Raw genomic sequence first — 17,531 nt, 5'->3', positions numbered from 1 at the left:
CCAGGACCCCCAGGTCCCTTTCCATGGCACTGATTTCCAGCCTCTTATTCCTCAGCCTGTACCCCCAGAGTTGCCCCATCCCAGGTGCAGAAACTAGCACTTGTCTTTAACTTTCTCATTTTTACTTACTCTGATAACTCTATATTCATTCCAAGTGGCCTGATCCCGCTTCCATCCCCTGTGTATTTCCTGGTCACATCTGAGTTCTTAATTCATCTACACAGACCTCTTCTCCCTTTGCCTGATTTCTTGCTCATCAGGATGCATAATTTTTGAGCCTGGAGGAAGTGAACCTTGAATATCAATCAGTTCCTTTGGAACCCTTTTCACTGCAGGATCTGTCCCCACAGGATTCTTTCAAGACCTTTAGAGGTTAACATCAGCTCTCCTGAAGTCCATTATTACAGTCTTGCTGCCCTGTTTCCTCCTTGCCCACTACTGAACTCCTCAATGGTCACTATAGCCAAGGCTGCCCTCAACCTTCACATCTTCAACAAGGCATTACCTGTTTGTTATTATAAGGCTGAGGAACACATCACTCCTCATGGGATCCTTCCCTACTTGTGTCAAAAAGTTTTCATCAATGAGTTCCAGTAATGCTGACTGACACCTTTCTAATTATCCCCATAATTAGGGCAGCTAGAAATTCTTCTCACCTTCCTCTCTTTCTTAAAATACTTAATTTCACATAACATTTTTATACTACCAGAGTTGTTATCATAGAGGAAGAATAAATACTATCAAGTCATATAACAGAGAGTCTGAGTGAAAAAAGCCCAAGTCTTCACTCTTCCTCTCTAAGAAAACAATCTACAGAAATTACTTTGAAATGTTGCTCTAACTCTGAGCCACAAATTATAAGTGTTTTAGATATCAGCAGGAACACAAGATGAGACTTTACTTTAAAAACATGGCTTCATTATTCTGATGATGTCTCAGGTCACTTGGCCGGGAATTCAGTCCATGTCACCCAGCAAACAAAGCAGGTTTGTCTCCAGCTGTATATATGTATGTATATCTGATCAGAATGTTCAAACCTATTTTCAGTATTGCTTGCATAAGGAAATTAAAGTAATTTTTGCTGTGAATTTTTTCAACCTCCATAGCATTCATCTGCCACTTCCGAAGTTGTTATGTGACTATTCGAGTGCTTAAAGAAGCAAGAACAAAAGAACAAAAACAAACATAAAAAATCTTGTAGTGTTTTTACAGTACATGTTAGTAAGTAGCATTTACAGCACAGCTAAACTAGGGCCTAAATACAACCATGGGACACAGAACAAAAATGATCAACCCTCCATGCTAATAAAGACAGGCTAAAAGGTTTGCTTTGCTGTTTCCTAACCTTTCTGCATTCCACCTTCTACTTAATGCGAATTCCCTGCACAACCATGGGGGAATATTTTCTTCTAGCACACAGATTACCCAGGGTACAGTTACAGTGGTTGCACAATATCAGAATTATCTACCATACCAGATCCATGATCACACTGAGAAGTTGTAGAAAAATAAAATGTATTCAACAGTTTTGAAGCTTTATTTTCTGCACTTTCAGTGTCTATACTGAAGAACTTTCCTCTTTTGCTTGGAACAGAAGGAACAGTGAATTGGAAAAGAAAGTAGAATGGACAGTTTCTTTCTCGCCTGTGTTAGGAGAAGTGGTAGCTCAGTATACATGTTGCTTTACATATTGCACAACAACAGCTACAAAACTTACTGCAACAGATCAGGCAAGATAGTCTCCTATCACCAAAACACAGGAATTAGGTTTGCTACTGAGAGACAGGGAATACAGCACCACTGTTAGCCTGATGTACCAGTAATATTGGTGTGGACTGAGAATTGACCAGCATTTCTCATCAAGATCTCAATTCAAAGACCCTAAGGGCAGAGGAAGAATTCCTGGAAATTAGTTTGGGTTTGCCTGACTCTCCAGTACACTCCTAAAAAATCAACAGAAACTTGAAAGAAAACTTCATTGTATTAACTTGTCTGGTTTTTTACTTGATTTTTGGACAACAGAGACTAAACCTGAAAGAAAGTCCATTTATTCTGGAGAATCACTAGTTCTAAAACTTTGTGAAAAAGTTTACAATCGTTGCTCTTTCTTCTATGGTCTTTTCAATTATCAATGCATATATAATTTCCATATTTACTCCGTTTCTAATCTCTAAGCCATACATTCAGTTCCCACATGCCACTAAGACCTTTTATATACATGGAAAAAACCCCCAGGGTTTTTGCTACTTGGATCAGATAATAATTCAGAGAGGGAATCCCAAAAGCATGTGCTCTTCATGTTAGGTTAACTGTTCCTGAATGCTAAAGAACCCCTTTCAATGTAGAATCACAAAGGAGTACTGTCAAAAGACAGCATGAGGCTCTGTGCCGTACATTTCTTGGGAAATCAACACATATCTTTCAAAGAGTATGCTGGATTGAAATATCAATTTCCCAAACCTATTAGGAAACAACAGCCTCTTTCTAGGACAGCTTTTTTTTATTACCAAGAAAATAGTCTGAGTTGAAAGGGAAATTCAATTCAAAATCCTTCTGAAAAAAAATCATCGCTGTTCAGAAGAACACAGGATTTTAAGTACGAAAGAGATATTTTCCTTAACAATTATGTGTAATACAAACACTGTGTGGCCCTTTACTATAGATTTCCAATAAATAAAGTTGCTTATGACTCTTGTTTCAGTTAAGGTTATTTTCTTCACAATATAAGCCAGTATCTATGTGCAGGTTACTAGACTCAGGTCTGAAAAGTTGAAACAGTAACAGTCTGAAGAAGAATAACCCTGTCAAGTATACATTGTATTCCACCTATCCTTTAAATCAGGTTTCGGCTTATGCAAACAGAATACCTTGCCCGACACTCATTTGTTTATAACTGAAGATTCTCTCAAATTAATGCACAGCACCTAGACATTTCCAACGCTGAAGACTTTAGGAACTTCCATAATTTTAATGCAAGGAACAGAACAGTATGTCTGTCTTACAGTCTCTTTATCAAACATTTGCACATTAACTGTCCACTCACTAAGCTACCAAGTTAGCTCACCCTCCAGCTGTGGAAAGCTTTTCAGGAACAACCAGATCATAAAAACCAATTTCCTTTCTGTATAACACCTTATGTGCATAGCACTGATGTGACAATGAAGCAGCTATTTAGAAGAGCAACGTTTTATACTGGAAGAACAACGTTTCACAACTAGTCTGGTAAATGTATTCAACATCTACTCTGAGTTACAATGAAAACAATATGGTGTACCTCTGCAAATAATGAAAAGCACTTCATTGAGAGAGAAGACAGAGTTACTGAGAGATGGCCTTAAAATCAAGGCTGTTCAAGCCCATCCTTATGCTGCTTCTTTTCAGGATAAGGGCTAGTGTAAAGAGATAGTCCTCAATATTCACAGATGTGACCTTCTTTGTTTTGTCCCACTCTACCAGTAAGTGTGTGATATTATTATAAAGCTATTTCAGATTTATTGAAATATCCAGTATAAATTGGACAACTAATGAGTAGTCTGACTCATTTTTCATTTACACCTTGGAAAACAATTCTTATGCCAGAGAAGGTGCAGCTGATCCAGAAGTAAAAAGTGCACTCTCCTATGAGTAGCTAGGAGAGTCTGTAAGTGTATGCCTGACTTTATTAATCAGAAAGCTTCCACCTACACATGTGCCTGACTTACAGAAGCTGTGTTCTGCCAAATTATGCAAAGCAACAGCTAGTAGCTTTTGAGCTCAAAATTCTCTCTCATTCACAGTCAACAGTCAAGTTCAATCAAAATAAACAGTTTAGAAATAACTGAGGACTTTCAAGATTAAAATGTACCACTTGCTTACTCTGTGCCACGTACATTCCTGATACATTATAATTTCTAGACTCAAATTGTGTCTCAAATTCCTCAACATAATAGACTGCCATGCTGCTGAAATAGTGGCTTCTCTGGTAAAAAATACTTAGGGAAAAACACACTGCATTTTGACATTAATATTTGAGCTTGGGCAGTGTTAAGTGGGTAATGTAAAGCTGCCAGCTTTGAGTTTCTTAGGACACATTGGAGAGACACTAAAAGCATACAAAAGAGGTAGGAAGTTGTTATGTAGCAAGAGAAAGAAAGAAGAAAAAGGAGCAACTGTCATACATTAACATATTAATGAATGCAATAAATATAATACACAAAATTCTCACTGTGGCTGTGCTGTTTTGAGCCATTCTTCTGGCAAAGCTGTCGCTTTTGTTGTGGGAGTTAAATGAATTACTACAGCAGAAGACTGATAAAATGGAAAAGAGGGTCCACGAAGCAAGAAAGCTTAGGCAGCAATTCATTGTGAATCCATCCACATCACAAGAATGTACCTCTGAAGAGACTCCTTCCATATGCTCCCTCCACACAGTGGTCATTTTAATTATGCCAGAAAGGGTGAACTAACAATTCAATAAAGTTACAGCAAAATGCTTTCTAGTATGACAATAACTACTGGGCATTCTGGAACAGAACACCACAGTACCAGATGAATTACAGGTCTCAAAAGCTGCATCACAGTATGTCATACTGCTTCCTTAAACAAAACCAAATCTAACACGTCACAGAAGTAGTATGCACTGGCAGTGTCCTGAAGATTCAGGGGCCAGATCACTGAATATTCATACATTCAATTCCTTCATCCTTCAGCATACAACGGCACAGAGCAAAGAAGTCAGCTTCCCAGTCAGTCCTTTATCACTAAAACCCAAGCAAGCTTCTAAGTCTGTAACTGCAGTAGCAGTAAGTAGCCTCACTCACAGCTTGGATTTGTTAACCATGACAAATTGTGTCCAGACAGTCATGCTGCAGGTTGGTAGCCCGTGCACCAGTTCAGTCATGCTGGCCAAGACTGGATGAAAATTTCAGGTAATTACTCTAGCCTCTGTACAGTACAGCTCAGCCATGTCTTCAGCAAGGCCTCAGAAGTATCCATTGTCTAAATTTGCCAAGCTGCTTTTTTCACTGCTTCCCTGGGGAGATCTACACCAGGACGATGCATGACACGTTATTAATGTATAAAAAGACCAAGCACACACGGCTGACCCTGGGTATTTAAGTACAAAAAAATCTGATGCTAATTATACATCAACACTAAAACAAGGAGATGATACCTGACTACTATTATCCCAGAGCACTAAAAGGCACAGATAAGGACAGTTTGGATAATCCCAATATAATGTGATGTGTGATGCTGCCACAAAACTCCACGGCACTGCTGTACCATGCATGGTGGTGCACCATGCACCAAAAATCCACATGCACTGCATTGTTAGTATATATTGCTACACCATGATTTTTACCACATTCTAAGAGTAAAGGCTAGTGAAAAATTACTTTCAGAGCTATGACAATTATATTCTGAACTTCCGCATCTATTTTACTCATTTTCTCTTCATTTTATTTAAGCTTGTCATCAAATGAAATAAAATTTAATGAAACAGCTTATATTTACTAAAATTTTCATTTAGTAATATATTTAGCATGGTACTACAGCAAATTATAACAAAAAAGTGAGAGGAGCCATAAGAAGACAGCAGAGACTGAAGAATCTGAAGAACTGTAAATTCTTAAGGATACCCAGATTCAGTTTTATCAAGTGTCAGAAAGAAGTATGAAATTAAATCCAGTTCACAAGTAATACATAATTAGATTAGATTACAGATAGTCTGTCATCCTAAATGATAGAAGGTTTTGCTGGCCAGTAGTGAAACTTCAAAAACTCTTTCATGCATTGTTTGGTATTTCATTTCACTCCTTGCTTCTGAGGATTGTGACATGCAGCAGGAAAATTCTTAAACACTGACTGTAATTATAATTTCTTTTTCCTCCATCTGAATGCATTCTTAATTATTCCTCTTGTGAATTAAGCACATACAGCATCAACCCAAGTATCAGGTGTATATAGAATAATAAAATATGATGAGTGAGTAGCAGGGGTCTGCCTTACCAAAAACCTCAAGAAATATCAACTTTTAGGAGAGCTATGCCAGTTTGGTGATTTGTAATCAAGATTTTCACACTTGCCTTACAGGGAGTTTTTCAACTCCTTACGAACTTAAATAAAGCAAGGGTAAAGAATACACAGTAAACAAATGGAAAGAATTTCAGTTAAGACTTTCGTGCTCAAATGTTATTTAAAGAGACTCTCACATCTAAAGCATGACCTTGTCCATCAAGGCTGCTTACAATTTAGGTTACATTCACTTGGAAGAAGAATTTGTTATCTTGAGGTGGCTTCAAAATATGTTTTTCATCCCCCTAGCACGATAAAACAGAACATAAAACCTCTAAAAGTTAACTGTAAGCTTCATGGAAAAACAACAGTGCTTTTTACCTATTCTTCACACCCAAGTAAAATTAAATTTGACCTTTCTCACTTGGTTAAATTTTACACAAAACCTTAAAAAAGCTCTTCTTAACTGCCTAATTTCTCTACTCAGAAACTGTAAAGTAGAAACTTCACTCAAAAAACATGAAAAAGAGATATGAATAGAAAATGAAGCAATCATTTTTTAAAATGTGACTAAGATTCATGGACCTATGAGGAAAAAAAGGTGACAAATAAGCTAAAGATATTTGAAAACCTAAAGTCCATTTCTCAAAACAGAAATCCATTTTGTTATAAAGTAATGTATTTTCTGATAGTGCCTGCATTTCCATGTTTATTCTTAGAATTGAAGGTCAGAAGAGAAACCAAGCATTCTTTTAGTATTTTCTAAATGCTTTAAAGCACTTGTAATCAAAATGCATCTATTACCATGAATACGTATTTCACTTGTAAAGGCCAAATACTTCTAATATAACAGTTCTATTGCTGTATTCAATTCACTTACTTTAAACATAATCAACCCCCAAAGCCATTAAAATTCATCCAAGCCTCACTTTCACAATTATCCAACCACAGAATGTACTTATGGACTGTGGAGGTTGGTATTATACATATACACAAGGTATCTGAAGATTTCAAGGCACGTTTAAATGAAATCTCCAAAATAAATACACAAAATATAACCGCAAGGAAGGTCCAGCTTGTTTAGTTAAGGGTTTGTGGGCCATGACAAATATTAAAACCAAAGCAGAAAATAACTGGTTATGACTAACTAGCAAGCCAGTAATAAAGCCCCAGAAGTTTATGTATTCATTTTGTAAATACACCACGGTCCCTTGCCTCCAAATATTATATATGCTATTATAATGTACATCTTATAAATTGCCTATGGCAAAATGACAGCCAAGATTAGAGAACAGAAAACTTTTTTTGTTGTATTTGGAAGATGTCAGATGACATATTTAAAGATGCATTAAGTCAGGCAATGCACTAAATTATATTTTCAGATACAATAAATTTCAAATTATTTTTCTCCTACTGTGACATCATAACTGATATTTGATTAAATGCTAAGAGATAAATGGAGGATTTAAAAAGTAATTACACATCTCAGTGCTAACTGTTTACAGTTTAATTGTTTTAAGGAATCTTAATACATTGCATGCATAGTAATACAAACAAGATGGAAAAGACAGGTAAAGTTAACTGTGCAATTCAAGTATCTTTATCAAGATCTAATATCTTAGATGCACACTCTTTCTACCTTCACTCTGAGCAACATAAAAAAGCAGTTACCATGTACCAAGAAAGAGACCAACAATCTCTAACACTCACACAAACTGGAGGCACTGTCACTGCTCATCCCCTTCAGAGAGATGAGACTGCATATTCTATTTTAACATATTCATTCCTAAGCGTGTCCCCTTGTCTTCTTCATTTGCCCAAATGCAAACTAAATATTCAGTGCACAACTATATATTGCCCACAGCTCAATTTCATAACTTTAGAATGCTTTACAGCTCTTTTATTTTCAATCATCTAAGTCATATCAATGAAATCTTAAGGAGGAAAACATTTATACTTCATCCATATTAACATATGTCCCTGACTGCATGTGGAAAGACAATCAGAAAAGATTAAGATTAATAAGCAGTGAGAAATTGAAGTCAAATGGGAACAGAAAAGCTTAATACACACTTTTTATCAGTTCTAAATTAGAAAATGTCAGCACAAATGAGCCAGACTAGCAGTGGCACAGCTAATAATGAATTTGTATCAACACAGAGGAAGAGCTGACAATGGGGAAAAAAGAGTATAGCCACAAGGAAAAGAGAACCTTCACAGAAAAGTGAAGTACAGAGATGCATGGGGGGTTTGGGTTTTGGTTTTTTGTTGTTGTTGTTTTTTTGTAGGGGGGTTTTGTTTGGTTTTTTTTTTGTTTGTTTGGTTGGTTTTGTTTGTTTTTTGTTGTTGTTTTTTATGTTTGTATATATATTTTTTTTTTTTACTAGAAGGACGTGGTATATTTACTGACTTAACTATGTTCAAATTGCAATAAATTCCATAAATAATTTTTTTTTGTTCCCAAGTCATAGCACTCCTGGCCCAGTATCTGAGAACATTTCCCAAAATGCACTGGACAACTGAAAGCCATGTGAAATGCACATCTGAAACAACCTTCAAATGAAAAAATGTTTTTGGAGAAAAGACACTTTGTATCTTTTGAAATGTGAAAGACAATGAACAGCACTGAATGCCACAATAAGCCTATGAAGCTGCAATGATTCATTCAAACCAAAAACATGTAGAGAAAATGCATACAATTCAGAGATACCTTCTTTGATGTCCAAGAATGAGAAAACCACACAGAACTGAAAGGTCAGTCTCTGCCTTGGCAATACTCATGGACACTAAAAAAAAACCATTTTTCTTCTCTCTCCTTCAATAAGGGCAACCAAAAACATTTTTGAGTGTCCTTAGATGACATTGAAGGAATGATGAGCTACTGTTATTAATGATATACAGTCCACATGTTTCATGGCTGAAACTATCTATATATACCCTTAAATGATAGAATGCAAATGTCCAGGGGGAGACATGAAAAAATGAATGCTGTTATAAAATCAGTTATCCAGTAAATCATGCTCAGGTGACTCAGTAAATCAGGGCTGTGGAGCAGCAGAAGCTTCTGGCAAGTAATTCCCACTTCTGTAAAACTGTTTGCAGGTTATCAGCTTTCACTAAAAAAATATGATGCAAGCTTGACAGGATGCACACATCTTTAAAAAGCATGAACTGTATCTGCACTGAGGCCCCTGATAAGCTAAACCAGTCACCTGGACTTTGGAAGAAATTTGTTTCATCTCTCTCATTTTAATTCCAGATTCTTGGTCCCTGGAACAGAACTGAATTTCTGTCACTCCAAAATAAATGTCAAGAATTTTGTTGCTAATTAAACAGTCATACTTTCTTCAGTTTACCTCTCTCACTGCCTTTGGATCTGAGAATTTCCTTACATTGAATGAAGTCACTGGACTGATCTTCAGTTTTGAATGGGGCAAAGTGGAAGGTGACTGAAGAACAAAATGTGGAATCTACTGACAAAAGGGAGATGGAGGTCTAGCCTGACAAGGTAATTCACCTAAAGAACAGTTCTTTAGTGCAAACCTGAAAATATTAGCTAACAATTCAGTTGCAAAATCCATCTTTCCAGACATTCATCTGAAGGAGATTCTGCACAATGTTGCCAAGGCAACACAATAGAAACTGGAGTCTGGGGACCACGTCATGCTGCTTGACAATCACATTAATAAACTCTTTCCCATACATGACTGTCTCAGAGGTAGTAGACTGAAATATATTCATCTGAGTACACTTACCCATGATTCATATTTTTTACACTGAATTCAACAATATATTTGTGTTGTCTATACAGTCCTCATAAAAGGTCGGTATAACCATTATTAAAAAACTACATTTAATTACCTAACAACAACCTAATAAAAATATTACCAACATAGCATTTGCATGTTTTAGAGGTAAGACACAGATAAATAAAAATAATAATTTTAAAATTCATAGAGTACATTATTAATTGTATTACAGAACTTGGAGAATTCCTACCAGAAAATTTTATCACACTGTTTCAGAATATCCAATACAATCTGCATATACTATAACCTTCTTTGTCAGCAGCCATAATGTATCAAACACCATTTGATTTTTGCTCTAATGTCTCTTGCAGACACCTACTCCTTACTGGATAAGGCAGCCTATTCCCATGAAAACAGAAAATGTACACAATTTTTTCATAGTTTTGCCTGCTGGTGAGCTGATATTCAGAAAATAGTAGATAACTCCTATCTGAAACTACTACACTTGCACACTCTGTAATTCTCATTTCCATAGTACACAACCAAAAAAGTTCTATGGAAACATGTCTCTTGACTGAGATTTTATGCAAGTCATATTTTATCACTGAATTTTCAGCTTCAGCTCTGTTTCATCAGAATTTTCCTATACATCCTCAAAGACAGAGTCTCAACATGTTTTTTTTTAAATATCAAGATTAAAAAAACCTCTTTATATCCTATACTTATTATGAAGAATTGGAAATCTAACTTACCGTTTTCTCAAAATGTCAAAAGTGATGTGGTAGAGTTTCATTTTTTAGCTAACATGAAAGCAGCTGAAGATGTTTAACACAAACTTTCAGAGCCTTCTGCCTCCATAGCTCATCACAACCCCCTATCTGTTTCCTTTTGGTTTTTTATCCTAGAACTCAAAGCCAGCTCCAAAATCAAAGTAAGCAAAACTCACAATTCTTTTTCTATTGAGGCCCCTCCCTCAGAATGAGGATAATCATACAGCAGATACAACCCAAACACTGTTTAGGCAACTTCAAAAAAATTTGGGAAGGCTCCTTATAATATAATTACCTGGAAAACTAAAACAGAGCAACTGTATCATTACCTTTAAACATAACTATACAGAGAGAGCAAAAACAAGGTCCAAAATGTGCATTCCAGTTCCCATTCAGAAAAAATATCACAAAGCATATGTAAATAAGACAAAAAATTATCACTCTGGGAAAAAAAAAAAAAAAAAAAAAATAGAAAAAAAACCTGTTTTCTGACACCGAATTTAAGTCTTATTGGATAGCTTGTCTTTCTCTATTTAATGTCTGCAAGACTGGAATAACTCTATTTACTTCATAGGGGTCTCAAACATATTAATTGCTTGTGTTTACACAACAACTTTGAAGATGAAAATTGCTATTGAAGTGCTAAGTGTCAATTTGTATAAATAAGTAAAAATTTAACACCTGCACAAACCCAAACAAAACTCTCCTCCCTCCAGGTACAGCTGAGCACAGGATCAGAGGATCAGAAAATAACATTCTTTCATCCATTGCTGTATCTCCAAAGAAAACAGCAAGTTCTTCCCAGTTCTCACTGCCTGGAATCTTTCTTGCCACTGATTGATCCTGTGACTTCCATTTCACAGTTTGTAAGATGTGCCTACAATACTTGTAACACAAACACTAGCACTTAAAATGAGTATTATTGATGTATTGATGTACTGATACAAAGCAGTTTTCAGCAATCAGCTTTTCCAGGTGTAGCTGCTTTGAAGTCCTTTAATGGAAGCTTTTTTCTGTTTCAAAGCCCTGTTTCAATTCACAGGGATTTCAAATACACTCCATAAAACTATGAAAAACAAATGAAAGAAATACATGTTTCTTTTTCCATACTAATTTCTTTCTAGCTATATATATGGCAAAGAGGCCAAGAGCTTTGAAGACATCTTACTAAACCTGAAGAAGGATGTGGTTAACGCTCCTATTTTGTAGTAATACTTTTTTTGTTTCCCTTAACTCATACTCATTTCCATCTCCAAATGATGACTCAGTTCTAATCTCTACAAAATTCATCTTTTCCTTACCTTTCTTGTCATTAACAAAGGAATAGAAATCACTCCATTAAATACTATTTACCCAGATACTTCTCCTCCTCCTCCTCCATCTTCTGCTTTAGCCTCATCTGAAAGAGCCATCATAACTACCTAAGATCTACAGTTTTCAGACAAAATTAAGATGCCAGAATTTCTCAGAGTTTTGCAACGTTCTTGTTTTGGAAGAATGCAGATAAATATCAGCTTAAGGAATAAGTACCAATTTGTCGGACTAGTAAAGGTCTAAAGCATTTTCATATATACAAGTAATTCAGTAACTTTCAATTTGAGGTATAATAAAACAGCAATTTATAACTTCAGCTGCAACTAAGTGGACAAAAAAACCCCATAATTTGTTTTGTTTTAAAAAAGATGCATTTTAAATACTAGTTCTACACAGCACAGCTAATAGTCTCAACTTTCTCCTGATAGAAGTGATCAGGTTTTTTATTGTGTTTTTAGTATGTCACTATTTTGGAGATAGTTGAGAAAATTGCTATTTCTGAATCTGTGGGTCCTTATTCTGTCATCAGTTACTAACCTTGCATATTTCTAACGAAGTAAACAGACAGTTATCTACTTTGTAAAATATTTCACATTCAGTACATACACCTTTAACCTCATGTACTGAAATCCAATACTGTTTGGTTGAAATGGCTTTTCCAGCACAGAGATCCACTTTCAACATTTTGACAAGTGACAGAAAAGGATGAATGTGACAGAAGTGCTTGTTTTTTCACAGATAATGAGATACATTTTGTATTCTGCTAAAGAAGAGGTGAGTGAAGAGCAGAAGTGAAGACTGTTTTCACCCACAGCAATGGCTGCTGTGCTCCAGGATCTGGGAGTCCTGGTGGATGACAAGGTGACCACGAGCACACAGTGTCCTTGTGGCCAGGAGGGCCAGTGGCACTCTGGGGTGCATAAGAAAGAATGTGACCAGAAGGCTGAGCAAGGTGATCTCCCCCTTCTGCTCAGCCCCAGTGAGGCCAAATCTGGACTCCTGTGTTCAATTCTCCACAGTTCAAGAAAAACAAGAAGTTGCTGGAAAGAGTCCAAGTATCAAGTCTGACTAGGAAACCTGCTCCAGCTTTGGCTCCTCTCTCCATGGATCTACGTGTCCCCACCAGGAGCCTGATCCAGCATGGGCCTCCCACGGGGTCAAAACTTGCTCTCAGGCACTGACTCACTATGGCTGGGTCTCCTCCATGGGCTGCAGGTGGGTCTCTGCTTCCCCACAGCCCTCCATGGGCTGCAGGGGCACAGCTGCTTCCCCTTGTTCTGCACCACGGGCTGCAGGGGAATCTCAGCTCTGCCACCTGGAGAATCTCACCTCCTGCCCCTCTGCACTAACCTTGGTGTCTGCAGAGCTGCTCCTCTCACGTGCTCTCACACTGCCCCAATTACAACTATGCAGTAAGTTTATTGGTTTTTTTCATTTTTGAATATGTTATCACATATTTCCATGCTACCACCATTTCTAATTGGCCCAGAACTGACCAGTAGCACTTCCATCTTTGGAGCTGTCAGGGATTGGCCCTGCCAGACATAAAGGAAGCTTCTGGCAGCTTCTTACAGAAGGCCCCCTATAGGCTTTCTTGGGCCTTATTGGGAGGCATCCAGTATTTATATATATTGAAGAAGTGTTAGCCAGATTTCTCAATAGTGCCCACTGACAGAATAAGAGACAACAGGCACAAATCAAAACCAGGATATTCCATCTGAGCCCAAAAAATATACATTTACTGTGAGGACAGTCAAACACTGGCACAGGCTACCCAGAGAATCCCTTACCATGGAGATACTCAAAACTGGACAGGATCTCTGGGCAACACTCTCTCTAAACCTGCTTGAGAAGGGAGACTGAACTAAATGAGCTCAGGAGTCCCCATCAACCTAATTACTCTGTGATTCTTATTTTCTTATACCTTGAAATTTAGTTCTTTGATAGGAACTGACTTGGTAAATTTTTTTCTTCAGACTGAGAGCCTTGCCTTCATTCAACTGCTCACATTTCCACACAAATCACTTGGGTCTTCACTCTAATCAAATTATTAAATGCCCTCAAACACTGTATTTGAAATGGCCTTAGTTCAATAAGTCACGGTACAATTTAATTTAACAGCATGCCATGAACATACAAATCAAGAAACATCACTGTACTCTGACTCTTGGTAGTCTCTGAAAAATGTCTAAAACACATCTGTATAGAGTGTAAGTTCCAATATCCATATGCTTAAAATCTCTTATGGATATTTATATACTTGAGATACATCTGAAAGAACACTGTAACACAAAACTTCTGCATTAAACATATGCAAAAGCTACAGCAATTTATATGTAATATATAGCTATATATCTGCACAGACAGATAAAAACACGTGCAAAATTATATACAGTAACATTCATTATTGACAGTTCAGCAATTCACCAAAGACATTATTTGATCTTTTAGCCTTTTTTAGTTAATTTCTCATTCTGCATCATTCAGGCCTGTCTAAGGACATTAGGATCTTAGAGAACTGAAAAAAATAGGTATTTTGCCTTTTATTAATCAGCAGATTAAATTCAGATTAAATAAAAAATGACACTACTAATTTTTTTTTTCCCCCAGGACTTTTTCAGTATTTATCTAAGACCATATTCTGGGGTTTTTTTAATAAAAGCAATGCATTTTAAGCCTCCTCAACTGATTTAATTGCATAATACAGAGATTAACTAAACAATTTCTCACTTTCACTCTAATCTTCTATAGCTTCTATTTGATCTATCATAGGAGAACCTCAGAAGGTTTTTCTTTATAGAGAAAGAGACCACAGATCTCAAATCAATGATCCACAGAAAACACTAGAAGTATTTCTTGAGGGAAGGGAGAAAAGAAGGGAAAGAAGGAGGGAGCTTTTGTAATTTATTTCCATTGTTTAATCTTCTAATAGTGAAATTTAAAGATATATGAATCCACAGTTATAAGGAGATAACATTTGATCAAGTCTTAATCCAGGATTCAACTAGGATTTTTTGCAGTTACCCAAAGACTGATAGTCTGATTCCTCCATTGCAGTGAAACAAAATGGGAAGCACTAAAATAATCACTAGAAGTTGGATGACATCCATATAGAACAGTATTAAAAACCAAGGAGTCTACTCTATGCAGCAGATTGTTTGTTTTTAATTACACAAATTATATAGGCAAAAAGCTTAGGTTTATACCTTAAATAGCAAACATTCTGTCACACAACAGAAAACAACATAAAACACACGTGCAAACAACATAGAAACACACCTGGAAAAATACTGATATAAACTTCTTTTTTTGAACATGGATATCAGAAAATACCTTCTTTTTTCATATAGCTTTTACAAATGTCTTGTTATTCTAAAATTACCCTGAAGTCACTTTTCAGACCACTTCCAAAAACATTCTTCCTGCTTGAATTTTTTTTTTTTACATTTATTTAAATGTTCATGGAAAAAGGAAAAAAAATTACCTTTAGGCTCAAGAAACAAGTCTGAAAATATTCTCCTCACTGTATTTTATAAAGGCTGTTTTACACTACTCACCAGTTTGCCACCAGTGGTCCAATACAGGCACCTTGAAGACTCTTTTTGACCATTCTAGCGTGTCCACATCACAGTGCTCACCAGCTACAAACATCGTTCTGAACCTTTAAATAGAAATAAAGTCTGTATCTTGATGTGGATGTGGAAAGGAAAGCAGGACAACGAATACAATAAATGCCTCTGGCCACTGGCCCAGATCAAGGGAAAAGACAAAGGAGGAGGACTTTCACTTTTGGTATTGTCTTTCCTACTAAGTAACAACTAGAATATCTGCAGTATTAATTTAAGCTACTTAATATTTCATCATGTAAAAGAAACTTTAATTGTTGAATGCAAAGACCTTGGGACACCAGAGGCAAGCAACTATAAGTTGAAGTAAAAAATAATTAAATGCTCTGTACACAGTAACTAGGTAGATATCTTTGTTAGCATTGCAGTACAATCTCCCACAGCCAGATGCTGTCATTGACACTTTATTTCACTCTTTTCCTCAGTGCATTTTGAATGAAGACAACTGCTGAAGACAGGACTTCACTCTTGTCCTTCAACACTGGACACAAACTGCACTGATTTTGTAAAACCAGTAGACTTGTGGCCATAAAAGGAGAGAATTCTTAGCTAACATAGGCATGACACAAATTCCACTTCAGACAGATGTCATTTAGAAAGACTACGAGTTTAATCTTTCCATGGAAATAAAATCCAGAAAGCAAATTAAACAAACACCAAGAACATAAAAGACTTAGGGAAAAGTTGTCTGGTTATCCCATGAGTCAAAAGCAAATTTCCTCACTTTTGAATTGCCAGCTTTAATTATCAGATTTCATAACCTGCAGACTCAAGCTAAACTTTACGCTGTGAGAAGAAAATTAGCACTTAGTAAAATTTACAGCACAAAACCACCAAAAAGAGTATCAGAGCAAAGTGCCACAAGCCTAAGCATAAGAACTATAGAATTTTTTTTCCTCTCAAACAGTATAGCAAAACCATGGCTATGAAATGCCCCACTGAATGATATTTTTAAAAAGCCCACTTAAAACTTCAAAGCATATCAGTCCACCTGTTACTGCAATTATCTATCCTTGTAATTCAGTTAATTGAGAAGAAAGGACTTAAAGCCTCTCTGTTAAATAATTGTCCTCAGCTGTTCTGAAAACCTACATTCCTAACATGAAATCCAGCACAATCAAACTTTTAGGCCCTATACAGGAATCCAGCAGAATGGACTTTAAATATCACCTGACATATAGGGGACAGATCAATGTTCCTAATGGTCCTGAAACAATAAATACTATTCAACATTTTGGTATCACTCCAAGCACAGAAGAAACCACATAGCCAAACTATTTCCCAAAAGCTTAGATGTTCATATGGGTAATAATCTGAGCTTCACTTTTCCAAATCAAAATATTTTGAAAGAATTTTTTTTTTTTTTTTTTAATTCTGGAATGCACACATCAGTTTGGGCAGCGGGATTCTGGCAAATAAAAACTCTATCTGCATGATTTGAAATAAGCTTTTCTTCTAAAAATACAGCAATTAAGGTTCATTTGCACCTGTCAATATTAACTGAAAATTAAGAATTGTTACTATTTTTAATGGACCTGGAGACCACATACATACATACGTACACACACACATATACATATTTTTATTAATTTATTTAAACACGTGCAATTTAAAAAAATATTTTCACACGTTCTGATTTTTCTCCATTGATGTGTTTATTTATTTCCCTCCCTGAACAGATTTTATACAAGAATCCAAGTATCGGAGGTTTTGGGGAGAGAGTCAAGAGAAACACAGAACACAACTGCAGCTCAGCTCCCAAAAGGCTCTTCACGAGCACAGTTCAGGACTCCATCACAAAGTGCTGATCACCATGTGATCAACAGCAGCACAGAGGAGGGGGCAGCAGGCAGAACTGCACTACATACTTCGACTGTCATAAATTCTGGGTCTTAATCACATATCCCCTTAGCAGCATGTGTGAAATGTCAATTCCACAAGAAAATATTTCCTTCTAACAGTTTTGAATTTGCTACTTTAATTTCACATACACTTGCTCCTGCATTATAAGACAGATAATGGAAGTTTCTTATCTACTTTATATTCATTGTTTCTGCACAGTTTTTATTCAGTGCCAT

General features: G+C 36.3%; 1 protein-coding gene across 3 annotated transcripts in view; it reads right to left on the bottom strand.

Moving 5' to 3' along the window:
* Positions 1-17,531, bottom strand: part of ACSS3 (acyl-CoA synthetase short chain family member 3) — a 64,701-nt gene that overhangs the window by 19,152 nt on the left and 28,018 nt on the right. For all 3 annotated transcript variants that reach the window (XM_079304838.1, XM_079304837.1, XM_079304839.1), the window contains one exon: positions 15,385-15,488. In XM_079304838.1, coding sequence (XP_079160964.1) covers positions 15,385-15,488 — 104 coding nt within the window. The remainder of the gene's footprint in view (positions 1-15,384; positions 15,489-17,531) is intronic.

This window comes from Erithacus rubecula (assembly GCF_903797595.1).
Source record: "Erithacus rubecula genome assembly, chromosome: 4".
NCBI classification, from domain to species: Eukaryota; Metazoa; Chordata; class Aves; order Passeriformes; family Muscicapidae; genus Erithacus; species Erithacus rubecula.
Note: the sequence above shows the minus strand (reverse complement) of the source record. Positions and strands in the feature narration are given on the sequence as shown.